Source organism: Echinops telfairi, unplaced genomic scaffold (assembly GCF_000313985.2).
Source record: "Echinops telfairi isolate 266 unplaced genomic scaffold, ASM31398v2 ScPeMD7_7467;HRSCAF=8505_1, whole genome shotgun sequence".
NCBI lineage: Eukaryota > Metazoa > Chordata > Mammalia > Afrosoricida > Tenrecidae > Echinops > Echinops telfairi.
In genome coordinates, this window is record NW_022111368.1 from 14,302,582 (window position 1) to 14,320,292 (window position 17,711).

General features: G+C 51.5%; 1 protein-coding gene across 1 annotated transcript in view; it reads right to left on the reverse strand.

Annotated features, from left to right (window-relative positions):
* The window catches only part of SH3RF3 (SH3 domain containing ring finger 3), a gene marked incomplete at its 5' end in the record, with an annotated part of 526,008 nt that overhangs the window by 92,791 nt on the left and 415,506 nt on the right, over nucleotides 1-17,711 (reverse strand). The window contains one exon of the mRNA XM_045283818.1: nucleotides 12,815-12,918. Within this exon, the coding sequence (XP_045139753.1) occupies nucleotides 12,815-12,918 (104 nt within the window). The remainder of the gene's footprint in view (nucleotides 1-12,814; nucleotides 12,919-17,711) is intronic.

The following is a 17,711-nucleotide window of genomic DNA, read 5'->3' on the forward strand; positions in this document are numbered from 1 at the left end:
CTATTAGCTCAGCCCATGACCCCAAATGGGCCCCTTACCTCATAGGCTTCTGTTTTGTAAAATACCTAGTAATACCTGGATCACAACCTCACAGGTGCTTATGGGGATGGGAGCAGAATTGCCTCAGTGTTTTGCTACTTTGGGGGAGATGGGAAGTGGTAGGTTCTGAACCAGTGAGAGATACCCGTTCATAATATTCAGGCAGGGAAATGGTAGGTTCTGAACCAGTGAGAGATACCCGTTCATAATATTCAGGCAGGAAAATGGTAGGATCTGAACCAGTGGAGAGATACCTGTTCATAATATTCAGGCAGGAAAATGGTAGGTTCTGAACCAGTGAGAGATACCTGTTCATAATATTCAGGCAGGGCAGTTGGTGGAGGCTGCAGGTCAGTAAGAGACCAAGGGCGCATTTTAAAGAAGTGTCCCCAGTCAGATGTCATCACACCAGTGTCCAGGCACCTAATGAGCAAAGTAAGCAAGGGCTTACTGAGCTTACTTCCTAAACTCCAGGGAACAATTTCAGTTTTTCACCATGTCAAAGATTCCACTTCCAGGAATGACTGGCGTCTGGCTCTCTCCGAACCCCACACCATCTTCCTGTCAAACGATCACTGCTGACAAGGGTGGAGTACCCAGTAAGCACAGGCTTATTTGTGCTTTCTTACTAAACAGCAGGGACTTATGTCCTATGGGTTTCACCCCAGATGCCAAGTTGCTCCCTGCAGATGAGAAAGTAAGCACAAGTAGCCAGCACTGACCTCACCCACTGGGTAACCTGCCCCATTTCTCCTCAATATGGTATTACTTGGTGGGCACAAAGCAGGTCCTTCTATGAGCCTTGGGCTCCCAAGGGCTCCTGTGGGCAGCAGGTTTCTGGGGGGTCTTTGGTAGCCACCTAATCTGGTATCAATTTAAGGATTAAGAGTGTAGGGGTGGAGTCTAGGCTGTCAATCTGGAGATAGCCAGTGAGACCTCTGTATTGGCATGGCCTTCTCCTGAGAATTCTGAGAAATCTGGGACTTCCTCCTTGGAGGCAGAAGACACCTCTCTCTCTGCTACTTCCTGGGAGACATTGCAGAAGAAAAGCCACATGGATGCAACCAGACCTCGGAAGCCGGAGAAGCCAAACAGAGACCCCTGCCAGCGCTGAGATGCTTACACTGGACCCTAAGACTTTCTACCCACTGGCTTGTGATTGTTCTGCATTTGGCTTCATTGCATGTGTTTCGTGAGTCTGAGGAGGACTTTATGGATCGGTATGGACATATGGGCTAATATTGGACTTATGGCCTTGGACTGGACAGGGTTTGGATGTTTTCTCAATGTTCCATTGTTCTTGTATATAAATCTCTTTCTTATACACATGTGTGTCCATGGATTTGTTTCTCTAGTCTACCCAGACTAACACAGGGTCTGAGGAAGCTCAGGGACCTCCCAGAACACTCTCCTGATTCTGAAAGGGGCATTTGTATTAGGCACACACACAATAGGACACACTGCCGTTCAACTGCGAAGAATGAGGCTTCCTGGCCCCAAGAGGCGTCCTGGGCGGATACAAACACGATGAACACACTGCTGTTGACCAAACCTTTCAGACCACCCAAGGTGCCTCAGGGAAAAATGACCCTCACTGCCGTTGAGTCGATTCTGGCTCACAGTGACCCTGAAGGGCAGGACAGACCTGCCCGCCATGGGTTTCCAAGGCTGTAAATCTTTTTTTGGAGTAGAAAGTATTGTCTTTCTCCCACAGAGCGGTGGGTATATTTAAACTGCTGACCTTCTGGTTAGCAGCCCACATGTCACCCACCAGAACTCCTGGCTTCAGAATCAAGACCTGGGGACTGACTCAGAAAGATCAGCCGTTCCAGGTTCTAGGGAGCACAGTTCTTCTCCCACACTCGAGTCCATCGTGAGTGGGAATTGGCTAGTTTCTGGGTCTGACCGGTCTCCGGGGAGGGAATATTCTAGAATAGAATTAGAGTCCTGTAGATACTAAAGATTCCCAGGCCTTAAAAAAGAAAAGCAAACAAAATAAAACAATCACCGGCCACCTGTTTCTCACTTCCTAATACTGTGTTTATCCCCAAGTATATTCTTTTATTCAATTCCAGTTCTGCTTACTTCCTTTGTTGACAGTTTTGCCCGCCCCCTCCTTCTTCCACTGGGGCATCGAGTGCATGAAAAGAGTGACATAGAGTGTTCTTTCTTTCCCTGTGTGGAAAGATGCATACTGAGAATGAGGAGTGACTTCTGAGCTCCCGGGAAGACAGACCACACCGTCCCACCAAGGACGTCTCCCTCTTCATGAGCACCCGTAGTCATGTGTTTGACACGACCCCCAGGGGACAGCATGAAGCAAAACCCAAGCTGTGACCATCCTGTGCTCCCATGTCCCGATTCTTTGAAGCACTATTCGATGGCCAAGGAGGAGTTACTATAAATAGAAGAGCCACCAGACAACTGCATGTCTTCCAACAAAACCCTAAATGCAGGGACTGTCTCACGGCTGAGGGTGGAGGGGCTGGGGCGCTCAGACACCCCTCAGAGTGAAGGCAAGAGACAAAATAAAGAAAAAGGAGCTGAAGAGGAAAGGCGCGGCTGGAATTGGGGGGAGGCTGTGAACCCATAAACACGACACACGCGTTTCGCATCTGCTCTCAAGGAATGGTGACTGACGCTGAAGTCCCGCTCAAGCTCGCCTCCTTCTGTGTCTCACGAAGTGAGAGCCCTCTCTCTGATTCCCTGGTCAGTCAACAAACAGGGCTGATGAGTGGAATACCGAGCAGAGTGATGGGTCCTCAGGGTATGCTTGGGTCCATAGGCAAGGGCGTGTGACACCAGGCCTAATCAAACAATGAGATTTCACTCACCACCAGATGGGAGAAGCTCATTGCACCAGGCCTTTGTTCTGTGGGCATAAATCAGGCAACAGGGAGCCAGCAGCCTGGTGGGAAATAGGACAAGCGAACTGCTCTGTAGCTGTTTCTCTTGGCCGTGAAAGGAAGCAGGTCATCTGACCACATTCCGCAGAAGTTTGGGGTGAGTTCCAACGACCCACCTTCAGGTTAGTACTAGACGTTGAATGCAAACCATTGGCACCAGGTCGGGGCCTCAACAAAGCTTCCCTCTGGGTCCTGTCCTGAAGCTGTTGAACAGAGGAGGTGTTGACTACCAGCGGGGTACAGTCCCAGCCCCAGGCATGCGCACAGGATGAGCCCATCTGTGCCAGCCATGGCAGGTCCCGGAAGTACTCCACCAGGCTTCTAAGAGGTTTGCTGCTTGCTCCTGGTCTGTGGCTCCGCTGGCTCAGGGCTCCCGTGGCCTTGACCCATCCCTCTTCCCACCTTTTCCATTTGGGGTTGGCACTGCTTGCCACGATGAAACGCTTGCACAGAGAAGCCGGGGCCACCAGGGCCATCAAGCTTTGGTGTCCCAGAGAATCTTGGCGGGCTTCCTCTGTCTGATCCCGGCTCTGGAAAAAGTGCTAAGCCTCGTCCGCCTCTCGCCTGCAAAGTGTCATGTCCATGTGGGTTTCTGGTCATAAAACGCTCTCATAAGGAAAGCATTGTATTTCATTGAAATCGTGTGCAGAGCGGTTCCTGCCCGAAGCGTCCCTCTCGTCCCTCTCGCTGCTGTGAGAGCTTTGCTTTCTGGAACATGCCTTTTCAAATGGTGCCTTTCACACACACAGGTTCCCAGAGGGAGGGGCTGGTGCCTCGTGGAGAGTTTCACTCTGAGAATACCTGTCACCCACCCAGAGAGCTATATTCCCTTCTTGCCCCCTCTGCTCCACTCCCCGCTTCTCCCCACCCTGCTGTGAGATCCAGGGGGATCTTGTGACACAAACATCTGGTCTTTTAGCAGGAATCCTGGCAAAAGGCATCTCTCTGCCTCTGGACCTATAGTTGGGCTTCCTCGAGAGAGCTGAGTGGAGGGGAAAGGACAGAGCTCTGGGACACAGTCAGCCTGGGGGCTGAGAGAGCCTGCGGGTACGGGAAGCACATGGACGGCTTCTTCTGGCTGACAGGACTCAGAAAAGCCTACCTTGGGACGCTGTCTCTACCAGAGAGAGGACAGATCTTCAGGGGATGAATGTGCCAGACACGTGTCCAGCTTAGCCACCTCCGAAGAGCAGACCCACACCTGGGCTCAGTGAGCACTATCAACATACCTGAGCTTCCCCAGCTGCCAAATTTGCACCCGAGATTTTGGGAAATTGAGTCAGCATTAGCAAACGTTGGTCAATGCCCAAGAGACCATTGGAATGGTATGGCTGTCCTGTCTGCTGGTCCAACGGAGTCGCTCTTAAATAAGTGAAAGTCAATTACCTTTTAGGAAGGAGTTAATTTTCACACCACATTTCTGGAACCCTCTGCCATCGAATGGAACAAGGGTTTGGGGGTTGTTTTTTAAACTAGAAGGAGCGTTTCAAGTCTTTCCTGTCACCAAGATCCATAGGAAGGTTCTTTATAGTTCACTGTTACCAAGCCCATGCTGACTCATAGCGACTCTGCAGGAGAACTGCCCTGTGGGTTTCCAAGACTGTAAATCTTTCCAGGAGTAGAAATCATGATTTCTCCCTCGGGAAGCTGGTAGCCTCAAATTGCTGACCTTGAGATTAGCAGCCCCCCACCTCCCCAGGCCTCCTTGACCTTGTGATTAGCAGTCTAGGTCCTGCTTGCCAACAGTGGGTTGAAAGTCATCTTGACTCAGATCTTAACGTTAAAAAGAACTCTTTTTTGGAAATCCATTTTTATTGATGCTATCAAGGAGGTTAACAGAGCCCGGACACTGGACAGCCCAGAGGCGAATGTGGCCACCTGCTCACTGCCCGTGTGGTTCAGCTGTGACTAAAGCGTACCCCACCCACATTTCGAAGGACCAGGAATGACTCTTGGGCCGCACTTCCCCTTCAGGGCGGGGTACCCTGACAACAGTGGAACAGAAGCTAGTTGCTTTGACTGGAAGGGAAAGCCGTATATCTTATATTACAGGACACTCTCCACACAGAAGTCTGGATGCCTGGCACTATGAAGTGGATCACTGGGGGTCATTTTGAGGGCCAACGTCACCACCAGAGGGGTAACACTCCCTTCCTTTCAAAGCATTGTCATCCACGCTCTCTGCTTTCATTACAGGTCTCATTGATCAGCTGTTGTAGCATGGGGGTGGCATAAGTCATGTGGAGCTCTGCACCCCACTCCCACCCCCGCCGCCCCTCACTGAGCTCATCAACTCAGGTGAGACAGGAGAGGAATACAGAAAACCTGCTCTCACCTAAGACCCACAGACACGGAGGTAGGTGTCCCATTCCCCCTCCCGCTGAGGACACCAGGGCTCAAAAAACGTAAGATCCTTTCTGTTCCCAAGAATTGGCTAATGAGAGGCGGAGCCAGGGACTTTGATACAGGCATCATGCAGGGTGAGGGGGACAAGGCCCCTCGGGGAGGGAGCAGGGGCTCCCCAGTCGGGGGAGGTGGTAAGGCTGGATTTATGGAGACAGGGAAGGTTGGCCCCCTGCTGCCCTCACCCTGAGCCCAGCTGAACAGCAAGGTGCTGTGCTGATTTCCGGGAGGCCATTGATACGCGTGATAGTTTCATCTTTGCTTTATATCCGTTCTGTCAGATGACTAATCCTTCCTCTGGTTTACATATTCCGCGCTCAGCCTCTAGGTGCACGTTGCTGGGGGAACCAGAATGTAAATAAGTCTGACTTCACCTTGAAAAATCTCTTCCCCTCCTACTCCCCTACCCCCCCGCCCCCCAAGTGGGGCCTCCGAGGGGGAAACCAGAAGCAGATGGGTTTGCTGGCGCCTTCCTCGGCCGAGCACAACACCCTTGTGTGCATGGTATCTGCGAGTCTGGACTGTGAGTCATGGAGGGGAAGGCGCTGGCCCACTGGGGGTGCCGATGTCATTCTGCGTCTGTTTCCCTTTCAGAATGACTCAAGAGCCGGCACCAGATGGACCACACTCGGAGAGTGATTCGTACCCCGAAGAATGGACCAACCAGCCAACCCTCAACCTGACGCCTCCGGCTATTCCTGGCCCTCCCCAAACCCCACTTCTTGCACCTTCTCGCTTCTTCTGGATTCCCGCACCTTTCTTTCCCATCGGTTGACCTCCTGCCAGAGCTGCTGGTGGGGACAGTCTCGTGGGGGAGATGGGTGGCATTTCTCTGGTGCTCAGAATGGCCCGTCGGTCCTCAGAGAGAGACTGTGAGTGTCACAGCTGGGCCCCGGCAGAGAGGCCGTGGTGGGAGGGTATGAAATGAGGTGAGTCAAGGAGGTATTTGTGGCCAGCACCCAACTCCCACTTTCAATGCACTCACAAACACCTTGGCAGCTCCACCCTCTTCTAACATAGCAGTACTCTCGGGAGGGTCTTATAACACACAGCCAGCCCCTCTGTGAACGCTCTCACACAGTTCCGTGTTCCAAGTTCCACGCCTGAAGAAGGAGTTGGGTCCTCTGATCCAGGGCACCTTGGTCGCCACTACCCTGGAGTTGACATACGGCTTTCGTGCAAATTGGAACGAGGCCCCTTTCACGAGCAGATGAATGAAAAAAGGGACCCTCTTTCGCCAGACAGACCAGGTCTCTGCCAGGTATGCAGCTGGGCAAGTGGACCAGCGGCTGGATTCCAGTTCCCAGGCACTCCTTCACCCAGGGGCCCTTGGCCGTGTGCACAGGAGACCCCGGGCAGCTCTGGGCGTCGCTCAGCTTGGCCCTGTGCACAGCCCCTCCTTGCCCTATCATATACAGATCTCTGTAGCAAGATTGCAAACCAACCAAACAACCCACACGTGCCCCAGAGCGTAGGTTCCCAAATGTATGTGGCCTACCATTGTCTCCTTTTCAGGAAAAAATAAAATTGGTAAGTGTCTGCCCCCTTCACCCCCTTTGGAAATTGAAACCTTTTGTATTCAAGCCCATGATACAGGATAAAGTGTAGGCAGTTTTTTTCAGCCCTTCTCTTCTCCCTGCCCCCGGGATTCTTCCAGTGTCCCCATGGGGTGGTATCACCCATTGTGGGAAACCCTGTCCTAGAATCAACCCTGACTCCTGGCACCTGGCCTGCCCCTCCCTGCGCCCTGTGTATGTCAGGAAAGACCTGTGTCTCGTGGGAGGCTGCCAGGGCTCTCTTCTGAGGGGCCTCTGGGTTGACTGGAGCCTCCAACCTTCCAATTAGCTGCTCAGTGCATTTCTTGCTGCACCAGTTAGGGGCTCCAGTAAGCGTCTTATTCTCTACGGTCTACTGAACTCACCCAGATCCAACCTTCTCAGACAAAAGTGGAAGAGGGAAACTTAAAAAAGTTCATGGAAACAATTCCAGGGTCTTTCTTTCCCATTTTTTTTTGCATGAACTATTTGAAGCTCCCTCATCGAATTAAGTTCTGCTTGATTAATTCATACGTTAATACATCACCTGACCTGGAGTGTCTACAGTGTTTCCCTGGTGACCTCTAACCTCAAATCTTCAGAGCCAATGGAGAGGGTGGTCATGGTTGCTGTGGGTCAGCCCCAGGCTCAGCCAGGCCTACTCGGCTGTTTTCGCTCACAATAAAATACAGGCCTCAGGTGGCCAGATGCAGTGACCCCAACCTTCACCTCAGGGCCTGTCAGACATATCTGCCCATTTTTCATCCTCAGCGCTCTCCAGCATTCCCTTTTCTGGCCTCCAACCAACCACACTCTGCTCCCTCAGTCTGCCTCTGGCTACCTTGAGAGGGCTTCCCAATCTCCCAGGTGGAATTCTGGGTACTCCTAACCTCTCCAGACACACAGCATCCGACGCGCTCCTGCTGATGGATTCGCCAATCCCTTGGAGCAGAGGGTGCTAACCGCCAAGAGCGATGCTGGCTCTCCACTCCCAGGTAAGTCAACTGAAGCTGGGAAGAGTGAGGCATCGAACCTAAGTCAGCACTCTGACTCAGGGGTGCCTTCCCCTCCCACTGCAGTGCCTGGGCTTTCACAGGGGGAGCTTTTAGGAGACTTTGCTGGAACTGGGGAGGGCGCAGGCTGAGGTCTCTTAGGTGGATTCAGTCCATCTTCCCTCAGCCTAAATCGGCCATCAGTTACTGACTTGACCCCAGAGTGAGCCCTCCACTCTCCGCCTGCCTCCTCTGCTCCCTCACGGACTGGCTTCCGGCCGAGACCTGTCTGCGGAGAAGTAGAGGCGAGGATGAAGGTCTGCATTGGCAGTGGCACCTCAGTCACAGACGTTCTCCGTCAACCTTTAGATCCTGCACATTGGTGCATCCCTCTCACCTGCAGCATGACTGTAAGGGCCAGGCCCTCAACCGTCTGCACCTCCAGGCCTGCCGGGACGGAGGCAGACTGAAGCTGGAGACTCAGCGAGGGACATTCAGGCGGCGTCCTAGCACAGTGCAAAGTGGGGAGTGGATGGTGTTGGGAGGCAGCACGCTCAGGCGGGTAGAGGTCTCTCACGATGCGGCGCTTCCTCAAATGCACCGGATTGGCAAATTGAGAACCCCTTCTTGTGTTTCAAGGCCATCGAACCCTTAAGAAATCACTGCCCATGGAAAGCTCTTCTATGCTGGCAGAAGGGGGTAAGCATAACACCCCGCTACTAACAGGCTGACCCTGACAGATCAGGCCTCACAAGGTCATGTTTCAAGGGATGTGCTTTGACCTGTAGACGTCAAAGCCAGGTGGCAGTAATGACGAGGATGAGAGGACGGTCTTTTAAGGTTACTTAGCTACTGACCTTCCAGCTAGCCCATCTGGGCTCTCCCCTGAAGCCCGTGGCAATGGGCAGATTCTCCGGCACATGGCAGCATGCTTGTTGCTGAAGAACACTCAGAGCCCTACCCCACGGATGCGTCACTAGGAATACGGGCGGCTGGATTCTTGTCACGGCTTCCACGTTGGGATGTGAAAGGACAAACCAACAGCCACTCTTCGGGGGCAAGGTGAGGTTCCACCCACAGAAAGAGTCACAGCTTGGAAACCCAGGGGGCTGCTTCAGGCCCTGTCCTACAGGGTGGCTATGCGTTGCAATCGACTCGATGGAAGGGAGTTGGAGTTTTGAGTCTCTGGGAAATCAAGAGGATGTTCGTATGGTCAGGCTAATCCTCCACTTGATAAAGGCAGGAAGCCAATCTGATTTATTTCCCCCCCTACCTGGGAATAAAATTAAAACGTGTGATTTCCAAAGTCATGCCTTTAAGATGGATCAAGAGTAGGATGAGAACATAGGAGATAGTAACTATGATATGCACTGTGCTGCGTATCAATAGCCACAGATAACACATATCTGTTGTGGTGGCTCAGTACTGTTGAGTCGTTAGGACGCAGAGTGATTGGACGCACAGCGGACTAAGACACTGCCTGGCCCTGTGCCACGATTGTTCTTATGTTTGAGCCCGTTGTTGCAGCCACTGTGTCAATCCATCTCCTTGAGAGCCTGGCTCTCCTTTTGCTGCCCTGCTACTTTCCCAATCATGATGTCCATTTTCAAGAACTGGTCTCTCCTCGCATGTCCAAAGTATGAGCGATGAAGTGGTCCCCATGTAATAGGATTGAAGGGCATACACAAACTGGGTTGGGTACACCTCAGTCCTCAAAGTAATGCCCTTCTTTCCCGTCCTCTACAGAGGTCTTGTGCAGCGGATTTACACAATGCAATTCAGCATTTGATCTCTTGACTGTAGCTTCTATGAGCATTGACTGTGGGTCCATGAAGACAGAATCTTTGACAACTTCAATCTTTTCTCCTTTTATCACGATGTTACCTACTAGTTCAGTTGTGAGGATTTTGGTCTCTTTACATTGAGCTGTAATCCATACTGAAGAAGGCACCATGCTCGATCTTCATCGGCAAGTGCTTCAAGTCCTCCTCACGTTCAGCAAGCAGGGTTGTGTCATTTGCCCATCGCCGGTTGTCGATCAGGCTTCCTTCGATCCTGATGCTGCATTCTGCTTCTTATAACTCAGTTTCTCTGATTACTCGCTCAACATCCAGATTTAATAAATATGGTGACAGGACACAACCCTGAGGCATATGTTCTTTGATTGTGAACGATGCAGTCGTCCCCTGTTCTGTACATACAACTGTCTCTTGATCCAGGCACAGGTTCTGTAGGAGCACCATGAAATGGTACAAAGCTCGCACTCTGTCGAGGCTAGGCACAGTTTGTCGTGATCCACACACAGTTAGCTTCCTAAAATAGCTGATCAAAGAAGCAATGCTGATCACTCTTCGACTGTTGTTAAGATGATTACACATGTGGTCAGTGAACACATTCCTATCACAATATGTGTTTGAGTTTCACGGACTTTCTCTGAAGGACAAGTCAGTTTTCTTTCACTGTTACCCAAATAATGATCTAAACCTGAACACAGAAAGTCATGCTCCGTGGTGCAAGATAAAGATGTCAGGAGCCGAGGACTGGGGATCACAGAGGCCTCCTGGTCTGAGGTGCTTGCACTGTATTTAGCTCGAGAAGGTCTTCCCTGTGGGGGAGTGGGGATGGGAGAGAGAGACCCTCCATATATTCTGGGTCCAATGAAAAAAAGTATCAGGATGGAAAGCTTCAGAATGTAGCACGACTCTTGGGGAAGTGGTACTTCAGGAATTGTACGATTTGGGGGGCATTAGAGACAGAGGGGCCTCCTTGGGTTGTTGACCAGAGGCAGCATTCCTGGTGATGAGAATGTTTTAAGTCCTTGAGGCTCAAGGGTAGACATGACGAACCTTCTACAACTCCAGACAGAAGATAATTTCTTATCATCTGTCTACTGTGGGGTCCATTGTGGGGAGGCTTTGAGACCCTGTGGGCCAGGTCTTCAGCTAGTTTCCAGTGGCACCCCTACTCCCCCAAATAAATATACCTTCTCTTCGACCTTGAAGAGCTCATAGTCTCATCGCCTTTGACCTTGTCCTTCCACTCCACATCAAGGCCCCGGGGCCTCTGGTGACAGAGGCCAATTTCCTCTCTTTGTATGTCCAACGTTTTCAAGAAGAGCCAAACCAGTAGAACCAGGGCAGGATTACCCAGGCCGCTAGGCATACAGGCTCCAGTGTGCCTGCCCACCCACGTGAAGAGCACCATTTGACCTGTCTTCTTCCACATCAAAGAGGTGCTGAAACCCAAGTGAGATGGCTCACCACAGACTAACAAGCACATGCAGTGAAGCCCATGTGCACCTTGCTCAATGCAATGCAAGCTGGTTTAAGCCATGCATGCTCTTGTTAGGACTCATCGAGTCGGTTCTGAACCACAGCAACCTCATGCACAACCGAAGGAAACACGGTGTGGTCCTGCACCCTCCTCACCACTGTGCCTAGGCCTGAGCCCATAGTTGCAGCCATGGTGTCCATCCAGCTCCTCAAAGAGCCTACCACGCTTACTGGTTCATCCTGCTCGGGAAGCTGAGCAGAAAGCATCCTTCCCCAGGTGCCTTCTGGGATCTCAGGGCTTTGAGTGGAAATTTCTGGAGGTTAAAGAGACAGAGCCTATAACTCAGATGGGATTATTTTCTGTCAAGTGTTGGCAAAAACTCAAATTTCAACCGCAAGACATTGGGGATGTAGTTTACTGATCCAGGAAGCCAGATAAATAAATGAAGAGGTAGATTTTCATTTCCTTTCAGTGAAGTTGGTTGTGGTAATAAACCTAACCACAGCAGAGTGGGCAGGAAAAGGGAAGGTGCTCAGAGCTTCTCTATCAGTCATCAGTGATTCACCTTGCCTTGAAGAAGTGTGTGCGTGGTGTGTGTGTGTGTGTGTGTGTTTCCACTACTTCTAGGAAACCTATTGAAGTTTCGTAAATTGGCTTTCTGCAAGGCAGGTTTGTTCTAACCACACCTAGTTACGTAACAACACACGTTCAACGTGTCCCCTTGGAGTAGCCCTGGATCTACCGAACTTTCTGTCTTCTCCACGTGGTTTGACACATTCATATCCTCCAGCTGAAAACATTGATTTAAGCAACAGACTTCATCACCAAGGGTTGAAGGCAGTGGAAATGCTTCATAACCTATTTTAAATGTTTTTTTTTTTTAACTGCACGTATCTTTCGAGAGAGCTGGCACCTAATGAAGCCAATTTCGAAACAAGATAAGCATCTCACTTCCCAGCAATGACTCATCTGGTTATTTCCGGAGCATGAGCTGCAGCTGGTACATCCTGGTATGGCAGGGATGGCTGTCCAGAGACAAACCTCTTCTGAGCAGCTGGCAACTAGCTACGGTCCCCAAGCCCCAGCCACATTAGTCTCCCCAGGGATCACCCCAAGACCTTCCCAGGAGCCTCTGGACCCATCCTTGATGGATCTGCACCTATGATGTAAAATGCTTTATATGGCATCCCTGCTTTTATGATTACCATTGTCCTAGGGACAATGTCATTCAAAAGCCACCCCAGTAGACCCTTCATTTGCTGCACGCTCCTTTGAGCCCATCATCATGTCTTATCAGATGGACGTAGTAAAACTGGTCGGCTAATACTAAATTGGGGGGTGGGGGTTGGAACCTGGTAAAAAGCTGGGAGTCCCTGGATGGTTCAACTACTGACTCAAAGGTTGGGTGTTCGAGTCTAGCCCCAGAGATGCCTCAGAAGAAACGCCCCGGCAACCTGCTTCCCAAACAGCAACCATTGAAGACTTTGGGCCCAGGTCTGCTCCAACACACAGCGGGGCAACATGCGCCAGTTGATGGCAAGGGCCGCTGGTCTAGGGCTGGGCCCTGCAGTCATGTGTAATGGTGGAGTGGGAAGAGAGCTCTCTGAGGCTGGGGAGGGGAAGGGGAAGAAATACTGGAGAAAAACAGTCATAAAGGGCAGCTCACACGTTGAGGGGCAGCTGGACTTTGGGAGATGTTGCCTGTTCTCCAGATGCGGCACCAGCTCGGGCGACAGCCAGGGTGGCTGATCCGGCAGAAGAGGAGGAGTCCTGTAAAAAGACAAGAGGAGACTTGAGTGAGGGGTCTCAGCGGCCTTTCCCAAAGGAAAGCGAGCTGCAGCATCCCGATGCTGCCCGCCGGCCACGCAGCCCCCACACTGTTCAGGTTCTGATGTCCTGGCTGGGTTTTTAAATGTTTCCCCCTCCACATGACTGGAGGGAGTGTGGCATCAAATGACACCTGTCCCTGCAGCAATTCAAGAGTCCCTTTTTGACCAGCTTAGAAAATCATTCTTTGGTTTGCGTGCAGTTGATCAGCAATGCAGTGTTTTCACTGTGGAAGACAGCATAGGGAGGCAGGTTTTACTCTTATAACTTGAATGAATTCTTGTGTTTGTTAAAGAAAATCTTAACAAAATCTTTTATGGGGCAAAATATGAGCTTATTTAAGATACATTCCTAGGAACTAAGCCTAATCTTTATAGAAAATTGGCCTGTTGATAGTAACCAGGGGGACGGGCTCTAAGGGTGTCAGGGATTTGCTGAGCACGGCGTTTCTCACGTAAGACCCTGAGGTACTCAAAGCTTTGAAAGTCTATTAAGCAAGGAGATTACTTGAAGACAGGCTAGGGGGCCAAGAGAACAGCCACTTCAAGGCCGTGCCTTGTAAGCTTCAGGTGTGAGAGCTCAGCTCCTCAAGGGCAGCGGGCGCTGCACGGAGCAGACGAGCAGAGGAAACCGAGTTACCCAGTGATCTTGCCAAGACAATCCCTGCATGAAGAATCCTGTCCACCTCATCCCAAGAGGCCAGCATTGTGCCTGCACCCACCCGCCACACAGCTAGCTGGTCTATCCTACCTTGTCCTTCCTAAGGCAGCTACGCCGTCATCCTTTTCAGAGGGAGCAGATGCGCAGTGGGTTAGATTGTGTCCCCCTAAAACAGTGGTTCTCAAGCTTCCGAAGGCCATGACCCTTTAATACACTTTCTCATGTTGTGGTGACCCCCAACCATAAAATTATTTTTGTTGCTACTTCATAATTATAACAGTGCTACTATTACGAATTGGGCGACCCCTGGGAAAGGGTCATTGGACCTCCAAAGGGGTCACGCCCCACAGGTTGAGAACTGCTGTCCGAAAAGATCTGTAGTTCCAGAGCAGAGTGTTGAGGGTACCAGGGACTGCTCAAGGGACAGCAGATCTGTCTCGAAAGATGTATGGCCAGAGTGCTCCTTGGAGGCCGGGAGGGAAAGACTTCATCTCACATCCTTGGGACAAATTGTCCATCGAGAAGGTCGTCATGCTCCGTAAAGGGTAGGGGCAGCGGGAGATGTGGCTGCAACAATGGGCTCAAGCATGGGGACAATACTGAGGATGGTGCAGGACTCGGTGGTGTTTCATTCTCTCTCTCTCTCTTTTTAAAACATCATTTTATTGGTGGCTCTTCCAGCTCTTACAACAATCCGTACACTCATTGTATCAAGCACATTGTATATATGTTGCCATTATCATTTCCAAAACAGTTTCTTTCCATGGGAGCCCTTGGTATAAGTAGTGTTTCCGTTCCCTGTGCGGAAGGTCGCTTGGGTCGGCAGCGCCCCGGTGGCATCTAACAACAGCAACCACACAAGGCCCATGGGGGCAGCGTGGACACGCAGGTTTGACGCCCGGCCAAGGTGCCTCCCGTGCAGCCACAGACCTCTGTCATTGGGGTGCTGTGCTTTGCTGTGAGGCTGAACCCCTTTCAGAGGAGCTTCCAGACTAAGCTGGACCAGGCAGATCCCCCGGCAAAGCTAGCTTGGAAAACCAGCTTCTGGCAAGCCTGTGGATTTTCCCGAAGGCCACGTCGGCAGCCGCTCACGGAGATGCAGCAGGGCTGGGGAGGGTGAGGTTCCGTTGTGGGTTGTCGAGTCCAGCGGTGACGGGACAGCAGCTGACAGTAACCAACCATCCACGGCGTTCCTAACCTCGTGAACGGCGTCCTGGGCACACGGTGCGTGATGTGTCGGGTTGCTAACGTCAAGGTGGGCCGTTCTAAATGTCTTACCAGCTCCTCCTTGGGAGAAAGCTCAGGCTGCCTGCTCCGGTAAAGACTTGCAGTCTTGGAAACCCTACGGAGTCTTTTTATAAGGTCGCTGTAAGTCAAAATCGAGTTGATGGTGTGGATTTGCTGGTTGATACTTTGGATTGTTACCCTATTTGGATTAAGGGTCATTCCAGCTATGATTAAGGTCAGAATCTGAGATAAGATCATACGGCATGAGGGTGGGCCCTAACTGCTCTGACCAATGTCCTTATGAGCGCTATGGCGCTATGGTTAGATGCGGTCAGGTCAGTTCTGGCTCCCAGCAACCCTGTGTATAACAGGGAGACACTGGATGGTCCGATGCTGTCCTCACAACGTTTCCAGTGCTTGAACTCATTGTTGCAGCCACCGCGACAATCCATCTTGTCCAGGGCCTTCCTCGACTTTACCAAGCTTGATGACCTTCTCCAGGGACTGGCCTCTCGTGATAACATGTCCCAAGTACATGAAGCCTCGCCACCCTTGCCTCTAAGGAGCATTCTGTCTGTACACATATGTCTCCCAAGACCTGTTTGCTGGTTCTTTGGGCAATCCATGGTACTTTCAATATTCTTCTCCAGCATCACAATTCAAATGCCTCGATTCTTTTTCCATCTTCCTTAATCAATGTCCAACTTTCACATGCATATGAGGCAAGAGAAGGTGCATAGAACCATACAAAGGCGAAGGCCATGTGATGATGAAGGCAGAGAGTACAGGTAGGCAGCTCCAGGCCAAGGACCACCAAGGATTTCTGGAAGCCACCAGAAGGAAGGTGAGAGGCCTGGAATGGGTTCACAATGAGCAGTCCGCAGGGGCAGCAGGACCCCACGCTGCTGATCCCAGACCTCTGGCCTACGGAACTGTGCGAGTGTTGTTTGAAACCACCAACCCGTGGTCATGTGGTCCAACAGCCCTAGGAAGCTGACACCAATGGGAAGGTCTGGGGGTGCTTTGAAGAGAAGGGGGTTCATTTTGCACCAAGTGGAGGGAGTTGACCAGGCATCTCCTTCCTCCCTCAGAGACCCTCGTGGGCTCTCTCTAGAATAGGAACCCCAGAGAAAGCAGATCCACAAGAAGAGAGGCAGGCGGGCTTGAGCAGGCCCTGCAGAACCGCAGAGGACGAGGATGGAGGGTAGGGGGCTGCGTGGCCGCTTCCCCGGGCTCTGGTCGCATCACATGAGCATGTCATCACACACGTGTAAAGTTCACTAGAAGAAGTCACAAGAACGGGGTGGAAGGTCCACTTGGAATCTGCCCTGGGCAGGCCAATTCACCTCTAGAACTTGACCGATCATCATGACGCCATGTCCTTGAACTCTTGTGAAGGGCAAGGGGCACTTTGTTGAGGAACTTACTGACAAGGTCTGACCTTGCTTGGCTAAGCTCTGCCAGGCAGTGCTGCCTGCACCTCACTGATCCTCATGTCCCTGCATGACTGGGGGGTGGTCCAACAGCCCTAGGAAGCTGACACCAATGGGAAGGTCTAGGGGTGCCTTGAAGAGAAGGGGGTTCTCTACCATGGCAAATTCTGTAAGAAATCAGAGATTGGATTTCTTCTCATCTTTTTTTAACCCCGGAGGGAGTGCCCTGGAAGGATTAGAATGTGCCACTGAGAGATGGAGCTTCCCTCATGTCTCCAAGGTGGCTCCAAACCTCAAAGGTCCCCACACTTCAAGCTCTGATGCCTGTGACAGAAGCCTCTGCCATTCCCAGGTCCCCGAGACGCAGCATTCAGGATGTTTTCCCCTCGGCAGACCCCGTGCCGTTAGCAGGTGCACGAAGCCTCATCTCCACAGAGGGAGTGGAGAGGAGTGTACAGTGGTGATGGTGGAAACAGTGGGAGGGAGGTTTCCTTCTCATTACACCTCCTGAAGTCTTCTGTCTGGTGCTGTGTTAGACTGGGTAATTAGAGAAACAAATCCACAGAACCTCATATGTATAAGAGAGAGTTTTATATAAAAGTTAAGTGCACATCAAGAAAACATCCCAACCCAGTGCTACCCAAGCCCACAAGTTCAACATTAACCCATATGTCCAACATCAGTCCACAAAGTCCCCCTCCATCTCACAGAACACACGCAATGACGCCGACTGCAGGAGGAAAGCTGAGTCAGTGAGCATGTAAGCATCTCAGCGCTGGCAGGGGTCTGCACACGGCTGCTCCAGCACCCAGGGCTGCATGGAGGTAGGTCCATGTGGCCTCTCCTCAGGGATGTCCTGCAGGAAATGAGCCTGGCCAGCTAAAGCAGGGAACTGGCTAAGGCAGCTGCACCCTGGTCCAGCCATCAGAAAGCGAGAGACCCGAAAAACTAGAAAGGCGAAGCTCACCAAGCCATTTATCTCTCCGCCCTTCAATTAACCTCATGTGTGTATCGGCCGGGTTGGCACAGTAAACTAATTCTCTTAGTCGCTGTGTCTGCTGTTCTCACTTGCCCATCTCAAGTAAGACGGAGACTAGGAAGGGTTTCCCCTCAATGTTGTGATCACATCACTTCAAGAGAATCAACAGATGAGTCCATCTCAGCCCCACCAGGTCTTTCTCTGCAGAACTTCAGGCAAGGGCAGGGGCAACTTGGAAGGAGGAGCAAAGAAAACGAGGCCGCCTCACTCCAGGACCTGCCCTCTCCCTCTGGGTGGGTCTGGAAAGGGGAGCAGTGCTAGTTTCTTCCTCCTCTGAGTACCTGGTTTCCATTGTGTGGGCATTGGACAAAGATGTGGCAGAACATTCGCGTCTCACACACACACACACACACACACACACACACACACACACACTC